This window comes from Rhamphochromis longiceps, linkage group LG5 (genome assembly GCF_057381845.1).
Source record: "Rhamphochromis longiceps isolate RC_006_pf linkage group LG5, R_longiceps_female_GT1.1, whole genome shotgun sequence".
Taxonomy (NCBI): Eukaryota; Metazoa; Chordata; class Actinopteri; order Cichliformes; family Cichlidae; genus Rhamphochromis; species Rhamphochromis longiceps.
The window spans coordinates 26,044,187-26,065,917 of NC_140561.1; the positions used below are offsets into that span (position 1 = coordinate 26,044,187).

At 40.9% G+C, this 21,731-nt stretch overlaps 1 protein-coding gene across 1 annotated transcript in view; it reads right to left on the reverse strand.

Annotated features, from left to right (window-relative positions):
* Positions 1-21,731, reverse strand: part of sema3fa (sema domain, immunoglobulin domain (Ig), short basic domain, secreted, (semaphorin) 3Fa) — a 46,048-nt gene that overhangs the window by 5,893 nt on the left and 18,424 nt on the right. The window contains exons 3-10 of the mRNA XM_085406931.1: positions 11,969-12,129; positions 11,821-11,883; positions 9,446-9,565; positions 7,971-8,060; positions 6,873-6,966; positions 5,439-5,558; positions 3,954-4,093; positions 2,840-2,954 (exon numbers count right to left, since the gene is read on the reverse strand). Coding sequence (XP_085263057.1) covers positions 2,840-2,954; positions 3,954-4,093; positions 5,439-5,558; positions 6,873-6,966; positions 7,971-8,060; positions 9,446-9,565; positions 11,821-11,883; positions 11,969-12,129 — 903 coding nt within the window. The remainder of the gene's footprint in view (positions 1-2,839; positions 2,955-3,953; positions 4,094-5,438; positions 5,559-6,872; positions 6,967-7,970; positions 8,061-9,445; positions 9,566-11,820; positions 11,884-11,968; positions 12,130-21,731) is intronic.

A 21,731-nucleotide genomic window follows, 5' to 3' on the forward strand; every position in this document is an offset into this window, starting at 1 on the left:
GTGCACCTAAAATGTGTTCTTAAAATGTCCAGTCGAAATGATTGTGGCGGAAATTTAAAAACAATCCTCTCCCCCAAAAATACATGAAGAGTGAGGATGTTTTATGGAGTTCAGTGACTAAAAAAATAACTAGATTTAACTGAAGAAAACAAAAAAAAAAGAATATTTCTCTCCATAATTACATTTTGGAAAAAGGCAATAAAACCTTATAGGTCACAAATTAATTCTCATTTTTGTCTGGCAGACATTTTTCACCACTCGTGTCTGTGTGCCTCTTTCTCTCTGCTTTTATATTCCTCCTCTCCCTCCTCTCGGCAAAACACTGAAAGCTTTCTCTTCTGTTAGGCTCACCATCTGAATCTACTCCACTCTCTCCCCCGAGTCCTCATACAACCACTCCGATGCCTCTGCTGGGCTCCATCAGGACCAGCAGGACTGGAGACAGAATACATTTTTACCAGACTGTCTGTGGTTGTGGGAAGAGCGACCACAGAGCTGTGGGATGTTACATTGCACCTCAGGACTCAGAATGACCTCATCACGAGTGCTCATCTGCACCGAGGCTACAACTGACAGTGGATGGACCGCTAAAAGTACAGCAACACTGACAAAAGAGTGCTTTTCTGTCACAGACACTGAGTGCTCTTAACACACAACTAACATCTGCAAAGCCTCATCACTGCACAAGATTAGGCCTACTATAGATTCAGCTCATACCTGCACCGTCGCTTGATGAAATGTTTAATACTACTGTCAAAATTCACTGTGGACTGGCTTAGATGTTGAACTCAGGCAAAGTACAAATATAATCAGTTGAAAAGGTGTACAAATCAGGGTTTTGAAAGACTCAGGCATGAAGAAGGCTGTTTTGTCGGTGGTGCTTTATGTTGTTGAACGCAAGCCTGCACACTTTACACATCAAGGCCGTTATCTGAGTTGTAATTGGTTACAGAAAATGCACCCTCTGGTGTTTAAAGTTTGAAGCCAATGCTACGTTCCAAAAACTGGCGTTCCTAAAAGGGTAAGCTAATCAGATAATCAATCCCTATAGACCCCCATGTCAAATTGCACAACTTTAAGACATAAATAAACATATTCTACTCCTAAATGTTTTGGCATTTTCCCTTATCACAACTGCAGGGAAAACTGTATAACTGAGTTAAGACTGTTGTTTTGTTTGTTCAGCATTGTACTAAAAGACACTTTAAAGAGTTGGTTATTCAGGCCTTTCTGTAAATTCATTTTAAGTACTGTATCAGGTAATATTAGTAATAATAATCTTACTATAATGATCATAACGTATGAGCATATCTCATTAATCGATTTCCATGAAACTTTATAAACTATCTAGGGTACCAGGGTTATCAACATCTGTCTAGGTATTTAGGACCCTTACAAATTATATACATTATGTGTAGCAGCTAATCCTAAAACGCATGGCACATTACATGTACATTATGTGTATGTGTACATTTTGCTTAACTTTTTAGTGCAGTGGCACTAAAAAGTTGCGATGCATATCTGTAAATAAGTGTTCCACAAACATGATGTTAATAGTGCCTGTAATTTATAATAATAATAAATATATGTATTTATTGTTCATTTTTTCCATGTTTATGAACAGGAATTTTTGTCATCTAATGATAAATTCTAAATTAACACACACGTGTGTGTTTTCATACATAAGCTAAGTGAAAAAACAGTCTGTAGTAGTTTGTATCTGCTTAATAATAATATTGGATAGGTGCAAACTTGGACTATCAGAACTTCTTGTTTCACCTGCGGCACTCACAAGGCAATTCAGACTGAATGTGAACATGGGATAAAGGTGATTATAGAATTTGTTTTGTACTGTCGTGAAATATGTTTTTCATTACTGTGAAAATAAGTTCCCAGCAAGCAGAAGCTAGTCAGTGTAGTAAAATAAAATGTAAGTGCTGCTCATTCCACCTGTCATTACAATGTTAAGGATACTACAAATCCCTCCTTAATCCCGTCAGTCATGTGAGGCTGTGATGATCCACAATGTGCTGGACTGATTCCTGCTGCTCATTACTTTGATTACTCTGCATGTGTGTCTATGTGGTTCCTTTTTCTAAAAACAAGGCTGTGAGACACTGATGGTGCTTGAAAGCAGGCTGATTACATTCTGACATTATGGACATTACCTTTTTTAGGATGACACCTACTTTACAGGAGGTTCAAAGGAATATACATGTCAAGATTAACATGTATGAGTCAGTGATACCTTAATCTAAAGCTGCAGCTTCTCGGGGATTCTTCCTGCTATTGCAGCACGTAAAAAGAGATGTGCTAAATGCTGCTGGATGTGTCCCCGGACTATAGTACAGTAAGCTGCTGGCCCACACGCACCGCACCAAATGCCGAGTACATGTGGATTAACATCATGGAGAAAGTATGCAAAGCAAATGTGAAGAGAACTCTACAAATGATGAAGTTGTTGATACGGAATCTGTCAACAACAAGTCCATCTGCAGGGCCTTGTTTTGAATAGTCGCGGTTACGCAGCCATTTAAGAATTCTCACTTTCCATCTGCCAGGGTTTCTGTGAGGTCAGCGATGCATTCATTATGTGCTTTACATTAACTCCTACCAAATGCACTATACGGTCCCTGACTTGCGTTAACTGAGCTGTAAAATGCAACATGCGACACATTTAGAAAGAAAATGGTTCATTTCTCTTTTAAATATGCAAACTTAAATTTTAGGTTTAGAGTGACTACCGGTGACGCGATGCGGTGTTCAAAATCCAGAGATGAAAGGGAGCATCAGAGAAGCTCTAAAAGGGTCAGGGATCCTGGGAAATAATTCAACTTACTTAGTTCATCAAAGTGTGTCTCAATGCCATCAGCTCCGGGCACTGAGCAGATGAGACGAGCCTTTAGAAATGTGCTCCACTTGTTCACCAGACAGCAGTGTCCACCATCATCGTTCTGAAAAGCAGAGACACGCGGGAGTCATTCTCACACTGCTCCAAAAATTACTCAACGGGATGAGCTTGAGCAATATCTGACCAACAGCTGTTTGGAACAACTGGTCTGTATAAATAAAGACATAGCTTTATGTTTTAGCTTGGCCAGTCTTCACAAGGCGGTCAGAAAACCTTTGCTACTGAGGCAAAGAACTGGGATGATACATGAAATCAGTGCATTTCACAGTCAGAAGGATTTAGGGGTTAGAAGAATAAAATTTAATGTTCGTTTTTATCTACTAACATTTACAAGGAAAAAAAAGTTTCCAATTTTCTTGTGTGCTTTAAATGTTTCAATTAATATCGTCCAGAAACTTGACTTGACTTTAATCTTTTTGGAGGATATATATAATCTTATTTAACCTCTAAAACATTCAAGACTGTTAACACACAAGATGTGAGAAAAACACAGCAACTGTTTATAGAAAAAATAACCAAACACTGTGAGACTGTAAGGATGCTGAAAGTAGCATTTAGCTCTAAGCCTCCTAGAACAGCTAGACTGTCTTGTTTTTTCATCTCTTTTGAATTACACACTTAAGGGATGCAGCTTGCAAACACAGAACCCTTCAGATGCATTTTTCTGAAGTCTACGTGCAGATGCTTTGAAAGTTTTGAACACAGCTCAATTGTTTGTGTGTCTACAACACTACAATGCTAATTAAACACAGGCTTTGCAAAGATGTCTCTGTATGCCTACAGACGTGGATTAAAGTCAACCCTGCTCTTCAAACCTTTCACCCTGAGGAAAAGAAATAAAGGATCTCAGACTTGGCCTTTGAGGCAAATGACAAATACTTTGCTAAGCATCACTCTGTTGTACATAGTAATTATTAGTCAGAAAACAGTTTCTGATGATCATGGGGGACTTCCTTTATGGGCCTCAAACTGCCAGCAGAGCATAACTAACCATTACGGAGACACATAAGCATTAAATTTGATGACTGGTGTGATAACTCACCAGGCAGATCCGCCCTATCCTGGACTGCGTCATGGGACTCTGGCCCATCTCAGATGCTTTCTCGCGGAAGAAGAAATAGAGTTTATTGTCATTCTTTTCAGCACTGTCTGGAATGAGGTGTGCATGAACAAATGTGGGATCTGTAGACAAAAAAGGAAAGAAAATGTTCAATACAAGTCTTGGAAAATACATTATGTGTGCAGGCAACATATTTAAAACCTCTTTACAGCCACAAAAGTGTTTTTCAAAATGTCATGATGTCACACTAAAAGTAGCCTCCCATTAAACATTTTGTGAAATCACGTGCAGATTTTTGAGTTGTGGCCAAATGTGCCGTGTGAGGTCACAGAGACCTTTGACCACCAAATCAAATCAGTTCCTTCGGTCCTCGTGAACCTTTGTGCCAAATGTCAAAAAGCTTCCTAATAGCATTCAAGAGAAAAGAAGAGGGACATCCTGAACGCACACAAAATTGCCTCTGACCATGGCTGTATGTTGACTTTGTATTCTTTAGTTTACACGTGTACCTGACCATTGTTTTAAGATAAACAAGGAAAGCTGTCAATTATCAAGAAAAATACTTGAGACCTTGAAAATCTTGTTTCATTCAACAGCTTAACCCTTCGAAATAAAATGCTTTTATTTATTTATTTTTATTAATACTATTATGGGCAAAATAACAGCAGCCTAAAGACTAAACAGCACTTTGACACTCTAAACTTGTCCCTTTATTTCTTCCTAGTAACAATGCTCAATATGGCATCACAGTTTGCTCCCGCTGGCTGATTCACTGGGTCAACACTGGACACGCAACACAGAGTGCCCCTCCCCACTGTGACAGACCAGGGTCCCAAATGAGGACAAACCAAACCAAGCGGAGGGGGGATAACCAGGAACCATGTAATGGGGGAGGGGGGATATCTGTGACATCTCACATGGCTGATTAGCAGGACTCAGGTGTCCCGATTCAGTGAACCACTGCCAGGGGATTGTTGTCAGGGCAACAGGGTCAGAGGAAAATCTGGGAGCCTGCAGGATTCAGGGGGGTGGGGGGGGGGGATGCTGTGACTGATTTGGCCATATCAAATGAAAGCTCTCGAACAGCATTTATGTCACTGAGCCAATCACAGTTCATTCACAAAGCAAAGGCTACTCTGAGTCATTATTGACTTGCGCTAATTTTCTCCTGCAACTACACTATTGACCCTGTTGTCAGACTCTGCTGCAGGCATGCAGTGAACAGTTAGTGTAGTGAATGGCATGCTTTGAGTCAATTGATCATTCAGTCAACTGAAACTGACTGGAAAGGGAACATTCTCAATTTGACTATCAGCAGGATGGTATTTAACCCCAAGGTTTAACTTGGTAACCTAAAACATTACAGTAATGATCTTAAGAAACTGAGGAGTAAATAAAAACTGGTCTACAGCAAAATGAGTCAAGGAAAATCCTGGATGCAGAACAAGCTGTGAGTTGAGACATTACCATTTAACCATCTGGAGTTGTACTGATCAGTCCTCATGGCTGTCTGCTTCCCCAGTGTACGGAAGATCGCCGAGTCTGTTCCCATGAAATCAATGTACACTCCTGCATACAGCTCTCCATCTGTCAATCACAGATGAAATGCCAAGGTGAAGTCATGATGGATGAAAACATTTTCACGTTATACAGAACATGCTATCTACCATGCCAGAACTTCATTAAAAAGTGACGCCATCCCTCTAGATTTCCCCAGCATCTGACTGATGGCATGCATGGCAGATGTGGCCATTCAAAGGCAGGAATTTTAACTCAGGACAGTGCCAAATTAAAACATGTTCAGTCTGATTAAACTCAGCTCACAGGTGTCTGTGTCACGTTTCAGACAAAAATGCTATTCTCATAATTACTGTACTCGTGCTTATTGGGCTAATCAGTGAAATTTGAAAGAACAGCTGCAATTAGAAAGTCAACTTCACATCAGACAGATTCATGGCGTATAGTTTAGAGATCAAGGAAAGCCAGTCAGATTTGACATGTTCGGCGTAAACAGAAACTTTCTGTGCAGCACCTAGAAAAAAAAGCAGAAACTTGGAGCATTTGCTTTCTATACTGTGAACCTTATGAGGAGTGAAGTGGAGGCATAGCTTGTGAAACAGTAGTGTAAAAAAAACCCACCTAAATCCTAAACCAGGGAAATTCCACCTTCCTGTTGTGTCAGTGCGGTATGCCTCTGCCCTGCCAACTATGTGAGACGACATTTAGATGATTTTTTTGGTGTTACAGTTTTGCTTGGGTCAGCTGTAACTGAGCTGACATGGCACAGCAAAAGAGAGAGAGACGCTCTCCGCCTTTGTCCTTCACGCATACGTATGCACGCTTGAGCACATGCACACACAGAGGGCAGAAGGTCGCTGACCTGGAGCCATGTCTAACCACCTGTAAGCAGCTGGTAACAAAAGACCACCTACTGACATGAGAGCGCACACGTCCTTCTGACCAGCTAAATGACCACGTATCTGCAGACCTGCTTAGACTTGAAACAGCTGACTGACTAATGACTGAGATGGTTATCAGTAAATTAATTTACTTGTGTACATGTGATCATTTATCGACTTTCTCTATCTTGTGTGAATCTAAAATCAGTGTTTAGTTTTGAAATACTGGTTAATTTAAACACAATCTAAAGAAAAAAACCCAAAAGCTCTCTTTATTTGCCCTTTTTTGTTTTTAAATGAACAATTAACTAATTAAAAGGGTTTATCATCACATCATGCACAACCGTCAAGTCTCCTTAAAATTCGGTAACACAGCGCTGCAGTGTCAAAGTGATCACCAGTAGTCCCATTCAGCAATACAAACCAAACACAAACTGCAGATCTTTTATGTCTTTCACGCCTGCACACGTCGTTGGAAGGAAAAACAAAAGCTGATACTTACTGATCAAAGCCGAGACGCTGTTCAGCTTAGGGTCATAGGGACATTTTCCTTTCCCAGAATCCACTTTACCAGGTTCAAGGCGGAAAATGTATTCCTGTAATGGTAAAAGGTGAAGAAAAACATTAACCACATGGTAACAGATTTATTATGTTTAAGGAACTTTTTTTTGTTTGCGCGCGTGCGCGCGCGTGTGTGTGTGTGTGTTTGGGTGGGGAGGGGGGGCAGTTTGGCTATATCATTTACTTTACAAGACTTACAAGTTTTAAAAAGGCAATGGCGTCATCAAACTAATGTGATCAGTTGGTTAAGTTGGTAATAATGATTAAGTGTGAGTGGTGACCCTATAGGCAGCTTACATGGCTCTGCTAATGGGAACAAATAGTGCACAAAAGCGGTTATCAGTCGATGGCGAGGTGGAGGCAAACGCTGACAGCAGTTCAAAACTCATCCACCATGCTTCTCATGTTAGTGGCTCAAACAAGAATTCATTATTCCACAGTGCAAGAGGACATGTTGGAACATCTGTGTCAACACTGGGTACATGTCTACACGGAGGTCATTCAGGCACTTCAAAGCTCACTGATGATGTCTGACAGGTAGGAAATATGTAAGGCAAAAAAGATGTAAAGCTGTGTTTGTAACCTGAGCTTGGATATTGTTTTTTAGTAACAAGATACAGTATGACTCATAAATATGTGTGTGGTGATGAAAACGCTACCATTTGCGTAAATCAATGAAGATGACAACCGTGGTTTGGGTCAACGATTTTGTGCATTTGTCTGAAAACTTTAGTGAAAGGGGGAACTTTTTCCCCCCGCATATTTTGTTTGTGTACATTTGCTGCTTAATACTGGAGATAAAGGTCTGAAAAAAAAAATACTAGTCATTAACAGGATGCAGAACTTTTTTGTTCGTTCAGTTCAGTTTTGAAAGCAGAGTTGATTGGAGGCTCAGTAGTTCAGCAAGCTGCCTCGATAACCCAAGATATTTAAAAGAAGAAATTTATTTATAGTTATGCTTTCCCCCTATTATTTCCCCCAACTCTAATAAAAAAAGTACTCCAGGTGGGCATAAAACTCTACAAAACTTTCAGCCCACCTTCGCCTCCAAAGGCTGTGATGTAGCGCTGTAGTCTGCTGCTCGACTTGTTCTCCCTCCAGATTGGGATGCCTGTTGGTAGTGGAACCCCTAAAAACAGAGACATGGCACAATGGCCATCTCATTACCGACGTACAACATCCCAGATTAAAGTCAACTGATGCCGACCATGACATAAAAAGAAGAGTAAATATGTCAGAGCAAAAGGGATTGGACAAAAGAAGTCGAATAAAAAAAAGTAGTTCTTAAAGATGGAAATACAAATGTGAGTGGGTCAAAGTGGAGGTCAAAGGTGATCGAAGAGAGCCTGATGAGTGGCATTGATCATTTGATACCCATGTGCGATTAGACTCAGAGACATGCAAACGCAGCTGTAAAGCATGCAGGTTATACAGAACACATTAAATCGCAAACAACATATACACTGAATATAATTACATCAACATATGAGAAAATACGTGTACGCATGTTCACAGTGTAACTGTTATTAGCAACCAAACTAAATGTTCACGTTTTTTACACTTTTTGATGTGGAGCTCATCAGCCTGCAGAGAAAGCTGTGAAGCCGCCTCGAAAAGGCATAAAAGCTGATGCAGTTAAAGGAAAACGTTTGCAGTTACGGGACAAAGTTTGGGCATGAACTGGGGATTAAAAAATGTGTGAAGCCCTTTGTATAAGACGGGGACGAATTTCTGAACAACTGGTTTTTGTTTACATCTACTGTTACTGAGAAAAATCTTTACAGTGTGAAGTAACATAGCGTTTGGGCCTTAGGGGAGAAACTGAATGACAAGAGACAGACTGACCTTTACATTGAAATCTGAACCCTCCATTTGAACAGTGAGACTAAACAGGCAGAGCGGTGAATGCAAGTGTGTCGACTATAACTGGGTAGGCAGCTGCCGAAGCTCTGCGTGGCCATCGAGTGAGGGAGGGATGGAGGAAGGGACAGAGGGAGGGGTGAGCTACAAGGCTGATGATGGATGAGAGGCTCCATCAGTAATGATTGCTTTTCAGAGGTTTTCAGCAAGACAGCAAGACAGGCCACAGGGCCACAGTGTATAAACAGGTGAGGGTGGGGATGGAGGACCACAAGCAGAGGTATTTTCTATAGATATAGTGTCATCGTGATATTCACAATGGTAAGAGAAGCTTATAGCCTCAATGGCCCCTAAGCAGCAGCACTTAGCTGCTCTTATTTGTTGCCTTACCAACTTCAACTTTGTAATGTTAATGGTGATCTGGAGAGGTCTAACCAAGCTTTTTTCTTTGAGTCCTCCAGACCGTGAAAGAGTGCAAATCGATGAAAACTAATACGCAGAAAATTATGGAAGAGAAGCAAAGCCCATGAAACTAAAGCGCGAGAGCAGGAGGAGCGTCTCTGACCTGAGACTGATCGACTGATATGGTTCTTTAGGAAGTAGAGAGTAGAGGTCAAAATGTCTCCATGGATGCCTGGCTGTGTCTTTGGTTACCTGTGACCTGCGTCCTCGGTCGACATAGGTGCAGATGGGGTTGTAGGCGCCTGTCCCACACACATACAGGTGGGTCCGGTTCCAGGGCTCAATCAGACGGATGAAGTTACCACATTCCCCCTGAGAGACAGCAAAACAAAACACAGACAGCACAAGATAATGAAAATGCAGTAGATAAAGGGAGATGCTTAATATACAGTGCCCTACTGATGGTTAATAACTCCTCTGTCTGCCTTAAAAACATCACATCTATCACTTCCTCTGCTGGCTGGCTTTTGTTTGGCAGCGCTGTTCCACTCTCTGTGTCAGGCTGGCTCTGGCTTCCAATCGGACCACACTCTCACAGGGAAAATGTTTCCAAACACCATTTAAGTGTGTGGCTGAAACCAAGGAAAGCAGCGCCTCTGCGATGTTAAGTGTGGTTGCTTCAGGGATTGAGGTTAAACCCAATTCAGTGTTCTGTCAAATTTGACAAATGGGAAAGATTTTGGTTAGAGCAAATAAGAGTGCTTGAATGAAAAAATGGGAAGAAATGAAAAGGTTTTGAAATCCAATTAACTTTTCTTTTTTTTCTTTCTTTTTAGACAAACCATAAAGCCAAAAATGTGAAAAGCTCAACACTGATTGGCCTGAATTTAGAATTTTAATTTCTTAGTAGCGAAATTCAAGCAATGCCAATGTTTTCCTTTTTTGGACTAAAGACAAAGAGGTGCTCTCAGTGAGCACAGCTCTGTGCTTTCTAGGTTTTTTCCAATCTGTTTGCCTGACCAGCTGTCTGCCTTCCTGGTCACAATCCACCAAATCAAAATTCCAACTACAGAAATGTTCAAGCCGATAAGCTCTGTTCAGATTTGTCTGTCATGTTTTCTGCTAGTGACAGCTGGTGAAAAAGAAAGGATGAACCAAGTAGATAAAAAAGATTGTATGCAGGATGGGGGATGAGCCATTTTGGCAGATTTTAACAGCATGACAGATGCACAAGTCAGAGGTTTCAGAGGATGTGTTTTTGTGCGTGTGTTTACGCATGCGGGCCTGTGTGTATCATTCAGTGCACAGTTGTGCTCCCCCACAGAGAGCACAGTGGGGCTGATTGCCTTTGACCTCCTGCCTGAACCAACATCCCCTCTGAATTGCTTCTGAATTGTCATCATTTGTCATTCACTAAAGAGCGGCCAAGACTGCTGCGATGTCTTGCAGTAGCCGGTCTTATCTCTTATTCTCTTATTCTGTTGATGAAATTTCAAACCCATCCCCTCACACACATACACAGAAGCTGATACAGGCGCATATGAACATACATAGGCCAATGTAGCCAGAGGCGCTTGGAGGCGTGGGTCACCAGACGTGCATAAATGAACATTCTAGTAGGATAAACAGCTGCCTGAGCTTTATACCAGCAGGAAGAGAAGGATTATTATCCACAGCCTCATCAAACTGTTGGTGCACCCTGACTATGCCGTCTCTCACCCCTAGCATGGATAAAACAAGTGCATATGTGTGTGTTTGAGGGTAGGAGGGGGATCAACGTGTGAACGAAATCAAAGGAGAGGAATCTGGTTTTTAAATGAATTTCAATGATGAGTTTCCATCCCTTCTTTGTGGGGGCTGCACAGGAGGTGCAAGGAGATGTCTGAATGTCTCTGAACCCTTTTAAGACTTCATATGGGTCTGAGGCTTCCAGTGACCGATTCATTTTGGAAGCTTGTCTGAACAACAAAAGGTAAAATGATTACGGTGTGGAAAGAAAGGAAAATAATGATAATAATTTGGCATTTCTAGACTGGTGCATTTTTTTTTTTGCAAGGTTCAAGTTCCTGCTTCAGCTAAATTGGTGGCATCTGTGTGCAATTAGCTATCAGGGATTCAGAGGCAGTAAATAAGAGCTTCATAACCAGTCACACATTTGGAGGAGCTTGAAAATGTCCTCTGTTAACCCCAGTCCAACATTAAAATTGGGAGCATCACCAAAAAAAGACAGGATTAAAACACACTGTTAAATTTGAACAGGGGTAACCCTGGAAACAAAGTGTTTATTTACTTGTGATAGTGTGATACCCATATAGCCATCTTTATAAACAGAGTGTAGAATCTGAATTTTTAAATTTCAGTTTGAAGTCCAGCTGAAGTCTGAGTGCTACTGAATAACCACATTAAATGCATTATAAGGATAATTGTAGCACGGTGTCTCCAGAAGCTATCACTTGTATGATGCTAGTCTGCCTTCAGCACTGATGATTTGATTTGAAAACTTGCAACAACCAAAAATTCAGTATTTAGATGAAAATCAATTAACAATAGTAAGTTTTTATAAATGAAACTAGAAAATGTTTGGGATTTTTCATTCGTCAGAATTGCTTTTTCTTTTAAATACTTACATTGATGTCTTTCCCTGACAAAACACATTCAGTCTTCCTTTGGGGGGCAACAGGCCAGTGGATCTGACAGTGAAAAATACACAAGCTGGTTAGCTGTAAACCCATGCCGAGCTTGGGCAGTTCAGTGTTTAGGTAGAAACTTTCTTACTATGAGAGGCTCCTTGTTGATGTCATGTAGATCCAGAGAGAGTATATAATCTTTGCTGCCCACATACATGCGGTCATGGTCCTCGTCCATGCGAAGGATCCGATAGTCGGTTGAATTCAGCAAAAAGGAGAAGTGGTGAGCAGTGCCGGTAGACTTCAGCTCTATAAAGGGGCAAAAAAAGTGCAAAAATAAATGTTTTTGTTCATACTGAACCTGCAATTACTGTAGTAGAAAAACACACAATAAAACTAGAAAACCCAAACCACAGACATAGTCTCAGGAATTGTGTGTCGGCTGCCTTTTTCTGGAACACATACGCACAAACACACAAAGTATTCTATTGTTAAAGACATGGCAACATACTAATGATGCCAAGCCTACCATCAAACTATCCAAGATTAATTTACAGATTATGTTTTTACCCCTCAATTACATCCTGCCATAATGGGGTTATGGTCAGACTAAATATGGGTACGGCGGGCTTGACTAAAGCAAGCAGACAAAAAATAACTCACGGGAATCCTAAATGAATGGCAAGAGAGACGCAAAAGATCAGTCACAAGTTATGGGAACAGTAAGAAGTCAAATACCACGCTGTTTATTACAACAGGCCACATGGTTGATAACATTCAGGGCCGTGGAGTCTGAACCTCAGTTGTAACAAGCTGTGAAGGGGATGATAGACTTTGTAACAATCTCCCCTGGTGAATTAGCCACGAATGAACCGATGTGCTCCCTGGGAAGCAAAACACCGCAGCATACTTTCCTCCATATCGCTGTTAAATCTATTTTGAAATTAAACTGATGGCTCACATACTGCACGGGGAGGCTCAGTGGTGTGAAAATGTGACTTTCAGTGCTGCTGTACAAAAAGCAGATTCCTCCCCCGATCCTCTTATTATCTTTGGAGCAGCTCTGATAAGTGTATCTGTTTCTCTTGTCTTTCAGAATTTGCTTTGTGAAAGCTGAGATTGTTCTGTTTGTAGAGAAAGCCCAAGGATCCCATGGAAGGCCTGTTCAGGTTCCACTTTAATGGGACCGTACAAATGCTCTTATGCTCTGTGTAGCCAAATCTAAGAGTCACTGGAGATGAAAAAGACTCCATATGGCAGCTATAACGACTTTCCTTAACCCGACCGAGGAAGAAAGTCTTACTTAGGGAAATAAAAGACAGCATGAAGTTCTCCACCTGCACGGGACATGTGGAAATACTGACATGAATCCTCTCCTAGAGAGCTTCTTCGCTGTTGGTTTGCTGAGCTCCTTCAGAAACTGTGAAATGCTGCAGTCACGGTGCAGCATCATGGTGCGCGGGTAGTAAACAGAAACAGACGTGCCTGTCACCCATGTAATTCTCATAAGATGCCTCCAAACACATTAAACAGTTTAATAGTAACCCCGATATGCGATTTTGCCATGCTGTGGTGAAAGTACACGTCAGGGGTTTTATTTTTAAGTCTATTCTGTTCCCCGAATCCTGAAAAAGCATTAAATCAGAAATAAGATGAATATTTTCTGAGGTTTGATTTTTTCAGTGTATTTGAGGGTTTCCAGGAAAGACTGCCATGTGTAATCCAGGATTACTGTATTCATGCAAAAGTCGCACTCACAAACACATAGATAGTATCCTAAGACAGTCGAGCACCAGACTTGTTCTATAAACATCTTCCATCTTCGTTTGCTAGTCAACTAAACACAGCCTGTTATCTGCTGTGGCAAGCCCAGCAGTCAAACGATACTGGAACTTCAGCCGTGACCCCACATTTATCACCTCTGCACTCAGATCTACATGCACGGGCATCAGAAAGGGAGAGGACCGGCTGCCATAAATCAGACAGTTAGGTCACTGCAAACCAGACTAGACGGGCAGACAGACAGACAACCTACTACATTACAAGTAAACGTTCGCCTAAACATATCACCTGTTAATAGCAACCAGCTTCAAGTATCTGACAGCCTGTCATCTTTCTCTCTTGTGAATCTTCCATCCAGGATCACTGGATCGATGTGCTTCACCCCAAACCAAATCAAATTTCATCCTGTCAGAAGTGACCTAATTAATCCCGATGTGGGGAAAATGACCAGTCAATTGTATACTAAAAAAGCTGCACTGGGAAAACTCAACATGTATTAATATGGGAACCATGATTTAACAGATATTAACTGAGGTACCTGTCCAAGATTACATGTCACTTACACATCACCAGCATCCTAACATCTACAGCACTTCGGACTCATTCCATGTGCTGTGGATGTTTGTCTACATGAGGACTACAGCTCCTTCAGCTAAAATAGAACAAAGATTGAAATGGTGGATGAAATCACTTCTTTTGTAAAAATTAACTAAATTAATACAGATTTTACTTGCTGTCAAATAATGTTTTTGTTCTGTTTTTTAATTTGTTGTTTGTGGTTGTATTTTGCTGGTTTCTGTATTTTAATTTATTAGAATCTATTTTAATCTACTGCTTCATTGATGTCTTTTTCTCTTTGTAAGGTGACCTTGTGCTTTAGAAAGGCGCCCTTAAATAAAATGTATTATTATTATTATAAACTCTTGGAAATCAGATATAAGATATCTATATTGCACAAAGTTAAAACTCGCAGGCCTAAAACACTCTTAAATGACAGTATTCTCTTTTTTAAATTCTGGCATATCTCAGTTATTGTGCTGAGCAATGGGGTAAAGTATATGACATCAATTAAAAACTCTTAACAACAATTAGGACAGCACACAAAGTGGGTTCAAGATACCGCACCATCTGAACTCCGTTAGTAAAACTTCATGATCTGTTTGACTTGAAAATTTGAGAATTATGTTCAAAGCAATACGTGATCACCTTTTGTGATTTATAGAAAATGGCAAGTTCAGTAGATCAGTTTAACGTCGTCGTGTTTATTTTGTTTCTCTCTTTTGAGCTTGTGAATGAACTCAGCTCAACTCAAAATACGACGTGAGATTTCTAAAGTATACTGGCTCCTCTCATCCTGACATTTTAGTCGGTGCAAATGACGTGGCAAGCTTTCACAAAGAAGAAACATTACATCCCTGCAAGGTGAGACACGCTAAAACACATTTACCTTGAAATAATGCCTGAGGTGTGGTGAGATTAGTGGTGAAGTATGGTAACAGTCCACCTCGAACCACACATACACTCTATTGTCAGCACAAATTCATCTTCTCAAAAAGCATTCCTGTGTGTTAAGGAGCTCAGACTAAATGGTTGTTTGAAGCAAAGAAAAACGCTCCAAAAAACAACCAAAAACAGGCATTTAACATGGAATTAAATGGCTGAATTTACCACCAGCTGGTACATTCAGCAATGATAGGGCACAAGTGCAATGATAGTGCACCAGGTCCTGCATTTTTTTTTAAAGACCACAGAACCTCGTGTATATCACCCAGCTTCCCAGCAAGGTCTTTGTAATAATTACCAGACAGTCAGGCAGGCAGAACATTGTCTTTTTCTTTCTCTATGACCTTTCTCTAATTGCCTTCAGTTTGTTGAACAAAACTCAATCGACTCTGCAGAAATGTGAATAACACAGACTAGTCAACTGATCCTTTAGTTAGTCACCTATGTGATCCCTCTGCTCTGCTTTGAAGCTAAGGTATATAGGCTTTTATATACTTTATATTTTTATAGGCCAGTATTTGTACCATGGTGTGTTGTTCCTGGATCAACCCTAGTCAGGGTCCTCAAAAGGACATAAATGACCCCTGTTTTGTATCTATAAATAGATAATAAAACACGTACCACACAGACACCACTACTGCTTCTTTAATGCCTCTTTCAGCTTAAGCCCCTTCCTCACAATCAATCTGCACTTAGTACGAGGGAGCAGGCAACAGAAAATCCCGCATACCTGCCCAGGCATTCATGGCATGTGGTCTAAATTTCCAAATTTACTTATGTTCACATTCTCCAAAGTAAAGGTGTGGTTCTACCTTGTTGCAGCTTGTCTGCAGCCAAGCATGCAAGGATGTGTCCCTAAAAGTAACTTTATATATAAGACTGTCTGTAAAACTCCCTTGACTAGCACTGTAATTAATACCCTATGAACAGCTGAACTTGCTTTTCTGTAACCATATCGACAATCCAAGTTGTGCAAGATTACTGAAAATACTCTTTCACTTTTACCTGTTTAGAGTCCCAATAGGATGATCAACTTCATTGGTAAGCATTTGTTAAGTATGGTGATAGTAATTAAGCATAATGACTGCAAGCAAGGAAACTAGCTTGTCTGTGACTGTCAAATGTTCCACTAGAATTAGTGTGGTGTGGTTGCACATCCCAACTAGCCAGTTAGAATTTTGTTAAGACATGACCTTTGAACATCGGATGCAACAAGCCATCATTTCTTTCTTTTATTAATCTTTTTAGATTTGTGTAAATTTAGCACAAGCCAAACACATACTATGAAGTCATACCGACCTTTGACCACCAAATTCTGATTTCTTCATCTTTGAGTCCAAGTGGATGTTTATGCTAAATCTGAGGAAATTCCCACAAGGCATCCAAGAGATACCACATTTAGGACAAGCTGACAACACGATGAACCACTAAATGTCCACATATACTCACTTTACCTTATCGCCGTATAAACAAAAAGTGGTTTTAAAAGGAGGAATACACTGTACATACTCAACATCAAATTACAGCAAACAACTTAAAGTAAAACAAAAAAAATTCTGTGTTGCTGTTTGAGCACAAATTAAACAAACAACGACAGCATGTTTATTTGTGCGCTTATAGCCACATAACAAACATACTGGAATTCAGGCCGTTTCACTAGCTAAACTCATCTGCTGCCCGTGTGACATACAGATATGATAAAAGAAGTGTCATTGTTTTTTGAGCAAGCTTACCTTTAAAGAAAATATCTAGTTCTAAAATAAATAAAAATGAGCTGTGGATTAGCAGAGTTACTTCGGAAAACACTGACACACTTGCCATTTAGGTTCGAAGACTTTAATCTGCTTGAAGACGCATGCAGTCTAGGACTTTCTTTCATTCAGTGCATCTCTCAAGTGAATACTGAATGTCTGGGGCCAGTGTATCTTTGTGTGTTTGCACAGAATGGAGAGGTCATTGGGGATAAAAGAGCATCTGAACAGCGGTGGGAATGCTTATCAGCTCAACCCGACTTGGTGTTTGTCTTTCGTGTTTGCCTCAGTTCAGAACCTCATAATCAGCCTCTCACCACCCTTTGGGGTAAGGTCTATTGACTCACAACACATGTCACTGGAGCTGATTGCTGCTTACCTGCGCCTGTCAAGGAGAAATAATTGGCACCAGATTACATCTTATCTTAGAGCTTCCGGATGCTGTCACTCAGATGCTCTTCATGCTTGTCTGCTACTGATACACGGTATTAGTGTGTGTGTGTGCGCGCGCGAGTGTGTGTGTGTGTGTGTGTGTGTGTGTGTGTGTGCTCACAGAGAAAGAGGTAGAGCTCTCTGATCCTCACATCAAATCAGAGACACCTGTCTCCCACTGCACAAATCGAAGGCAGGGAAAGATTGATTTAAGTTCACTTCCTGAGTGGAAATGAGAGATTATAACAAATCTATTTCTGCTGTTACAGATGACAGAAAAGGTTAATTAAAGCACATGGGAGAAGAAGATCCCTGGTTCAGCTGACAGCAAAGGTCATGCAGTTTCTCTGTATCTGGTCCACAAACCTGACCTTTGTTAAAGTTGCATTATATGGTATCTATATGACGTGATCAGAAACAAGAGCAACTACATCCAGAGACTGAAGAGGATTGACTTGCCTTATGGCTTTTGAACCCTCAGACAGAACAGCAAACATCAATCAGTTATTACTGTTGATTTTCTTTTTTAAAGAAAAGCAAAAATAACTTCAGGCTTTTTTAAAACACAGTGTAAGAGTTTTGATTGAAACATATTTAAATAACCAATACAAACGCTTGAGGCGGTTCCCGGTCCAGAACGCTGGCTTTTCTCTCTGTACACAGTGCCACAGACAGCTGTCCTCAGCAGAGTTGAGGGTGAAAGGTTAAAGGACATGAGGGGTCTGTGGTGAAAGCTCACAGTGGCCTCCTTACGTTCAGCAGAGCTGGGTGGTCATGATGATGTTTGGGTGGGGTGCTTAAAGAGGATGGGACCGGTGAGAGGTGGGATATTGAAAAGTCTGAATGGGGGAGGGCACAATTTTGTTGACTCTCTTCCTCTATAACGCTAATCTCTAGATTTTAAAGAAAATAACTGGTTGTTCCTTACTTTGGTTTCGGTTTTATGCCATAGCATTGTGCGCTCTTGTGGCTGGCTGCTGTATGCACGAATGTTTGTGTACACGTATGGCTGGGATGGTGTTTATGCTGTGATAAAGCTGTTTGTTGTTGTAGCTGTGCCATCGCTTGCAGCGGGCTGGTCAGGATGGCGGCAGTGGTCAGTGGTGACAACCTAGTTTAGAAGGATTATGGAGAGGGCTGAATAATGAGACAGAGCGGGTGTGAATGAGTGAAAAATCCTCCTCTCCCCGGCTGACCTTTGGCCTGGCACTTAGAATAAATACTCTCCCTCTTTGTCAGCTGCACTAACACAGAGCCAGATGTATAAAGATCTCTCAAAGGAATCTTCTGATTCCTATTTATAGTTTTTTCCTGATTCTTGATTTGATTAGGAAAATTTGCATCTTTCTCAAGCCAAGTTGTCAGTGGATCAGTTCCCTTCCTGCTGACTTTAGCCAGAACTGAACAAAGTGTAATTTCCATCATGTCTTTTGGCTTCCTTGTGTTGCAAGGCTATTGCCAGTATGCTGTTAGCTGGGGGCAATAAGAGGAGGGTAATTAGAAGGTAAATTTAGAGAGACCATTAGCAGCAAGTGTTGACTCAGGGTCTACTGGGGACAACTGCCACCTCTACCTTCTCCGGGTGTTCCACTCTCAGTCAAGCACTGAGAATCTACTCTATTCCCTATGGTGATTTTTCACCCACAACAGCAAATGTTACGGTAGAGGAGTGAGAATGGAAGGAGGAGTCCCGAGGGTAGAGGAGGCTGACAGCAAACCTAAGAACTTCCATTTATCAAAGCAGGCAGGAGAGAGCCATAGAAACTCTGAGTCAAACTCTATGAAAGCTCCTCTGTACAGCCAAGGCAGAGAGGCTGAGACTCCTCTAGAGCTGCTTCAGGGCCAAAAACAAAGCTCACAAAGGCACACAGAGGCTCTTCAATTCTAATCATGAGTTGGAGTGAGGACGAAAACACCCTGATTGTCTGCCCAGCTACACACAAACACTGATTAGGACCTCCGCTGCCAGGTTAGTTAAAAAACAAGAGATGGAAGAGAGACTTAAAAGTCAACAAAGTAATGAGCAAGTATGATCTTCATCAACAATATACAAACAGCACAAATACACAGAGATCAGCCACAACAACAAAAACACTGACGGCTAAGTGAAGCGCTTAGAAGTGATTAACATTAATCATCTTGCATGCAATGTTCTGATGGGAACCTTTGGGTCCTGGCATTCATGTGGGGTCTACTTCTTGGTAGGTACCACCCACGTAAACACTGATGCAAAATAAACACACTCCTTTATGGCAGACAGGCCTCCAAGCTCCCTAGATCCCAATCTTATTGACCACGAGATGCACCTGAACAAGAATGATCCATGGAGGCCCTAACTCACAACTCAAAGGACCAAAAGATTCACTACCAGCGTCAAAGTGCAAGACCCTCCTGCGGGTTTGGACACATCACACCTGTTGTGGCAACATAAGGTCAACAGATCAGTGTATTCCTTCATTGCCCAGGTAAAGTTTGTGTTTACGTTTTTGTTTATGGAGACTCATTTTAGCATTTCCTTTATTTATTTATTTTGCATCTAAGAAACTATGGCTTAAACAAACAGTGTATTGGTGAACAATCCCTTGGGTGGTGGTCAGCCTCATCAGATGAACTGGTCACGTGGTATGATGTAGTCCAACTTTAATATCTTGGACAGAAACTGGAAACTTTATTCCTCTTCTCTTCTGGAAATCCAGTTCACTCCACAGGCAGCCATATGTGGGAAGGTGCAGGCACAAGTTTTTTCAGCAAATCCTCCTAAAGGTTTAATGTAAGTGACAAAAATATCTAGCGGCTGTAGAAATCGGGACTCTTGTCTCTCAGGGGGAATGGAGAAAACAGTGTTGCATTGTTTAAAAACCACACCGTCCACAGAGGAAGGTGGTCAGACAGATTTGGAGGTCACAGGAAACCACTGCTTATTTGAGGTTCTGAACTGACGGTCTTTTGTGACACCACAAATATCATTACAAATCTGATAAAAAGGGTTTTGTGCATTAATCAAGCATTGTAGTATTGTCCAATTGGAAAAACTCTTAATTCATGTCCAGATAAGCCAATAAACAATGTAACAATTTATATCAGCTGGGATCAAAACGAATGAACTTTTAAATTCATATTTTTGAGAAAATTACTTTTGAATTATTCCTTTAATTTACAAAATGAAACCAAATCATTTCCCAGAGAGGAGCGACATGTAAACAAATATCTCAAGATCATTTATCACGTTGCCATCCAAATTCAAATTCAAATTCAAATTCAAATTTTATTTGTCACGTACACAGTCATACACAGTACGATATGTAGTGAAATGCTTGGACAACTGCTCGTGACCTAAAGAGAAAAAAAAAGGAAAAGGCTATGAATAAGAAAGGAAATAAATATGAAAAATTAAAAAGGGTAAATTTAACTAGGTGGGAATAAAATATAAATTAAGGTTAAAAATGAAATAACTGTACAACACAAATTAGAATGAAGGGTAAATTGAACTGGGAAGAATAAGATAAAATATATAAATTAAAGTTGAAAATAAAATAACTGTACAACAAAATACACAATACACAATATAGAACTATATAAGAATGTATGAAGAAATCTAAATATAAATAAATATATACACAATAACAGCAGCTGTACAAGTATTAACTGGAAATGAAGAATATAGTGACCAGTGTTGTGCAAAAACAATGTCCAGAATGTCCAGTGTGTGTGTGTAAGAACCATATGTGTGGGTCAGTACTGTGTGGTGGTGTGATTGAGAGACCGTATCGCCTGCGGGAAGAAGCTCCTCCTCAGCCTCTCTGTGTTGGTCTTCAGGGAGCGGAATCGCTTTCCTGACCTCAACAGAGAGAACAGTCTGTTGTTGGGATGGCTGAGGTCCTTCACGATCTTCCTGGCCTTGGTCCAGCACCGCCTGCTGTAGATTGAGTGCAGGTCAGGGAGCTCGGAGCGGATGGTGCGCTCAGCTGACCGCACAACCCTCTGTAGAGCTCGTCTGTCCTGCATGGTGCTGTTCCCGAACCAGGTTAAGATGTTTCCCGCCAGGATGCTCTCTATGGTGCACGAGTAAAAGTTCCTGAGCACCTTGGAGGGCAGTTGGAAGTCTCTCAAGCGTCTGAGGTGGTAGAGACGCTGTCGGGCCTTTTTCACCACGGTGTTGATGTGACAGGACCATGACAGGTCCTGCGTGATGTGAACTCCGAGGTATTTGAAGCTGTCCACTCTCTCCACTCTATCCAGCAACAATTTCTTCACACTGAACATTTCCATCAGCCTTGCCCACCACCCAGAACAATGTGGGAATTCTTTAAAGATATATGCATACAGCTCTAGTAAATATATTATAGCAGCTATACCACCCCTATTTACATTAAATCATTCCTGCTTAACGCCATTTTCATTTATCAACAAGCTTCCTCAAACACCTCTCATATTCTTTGGCTT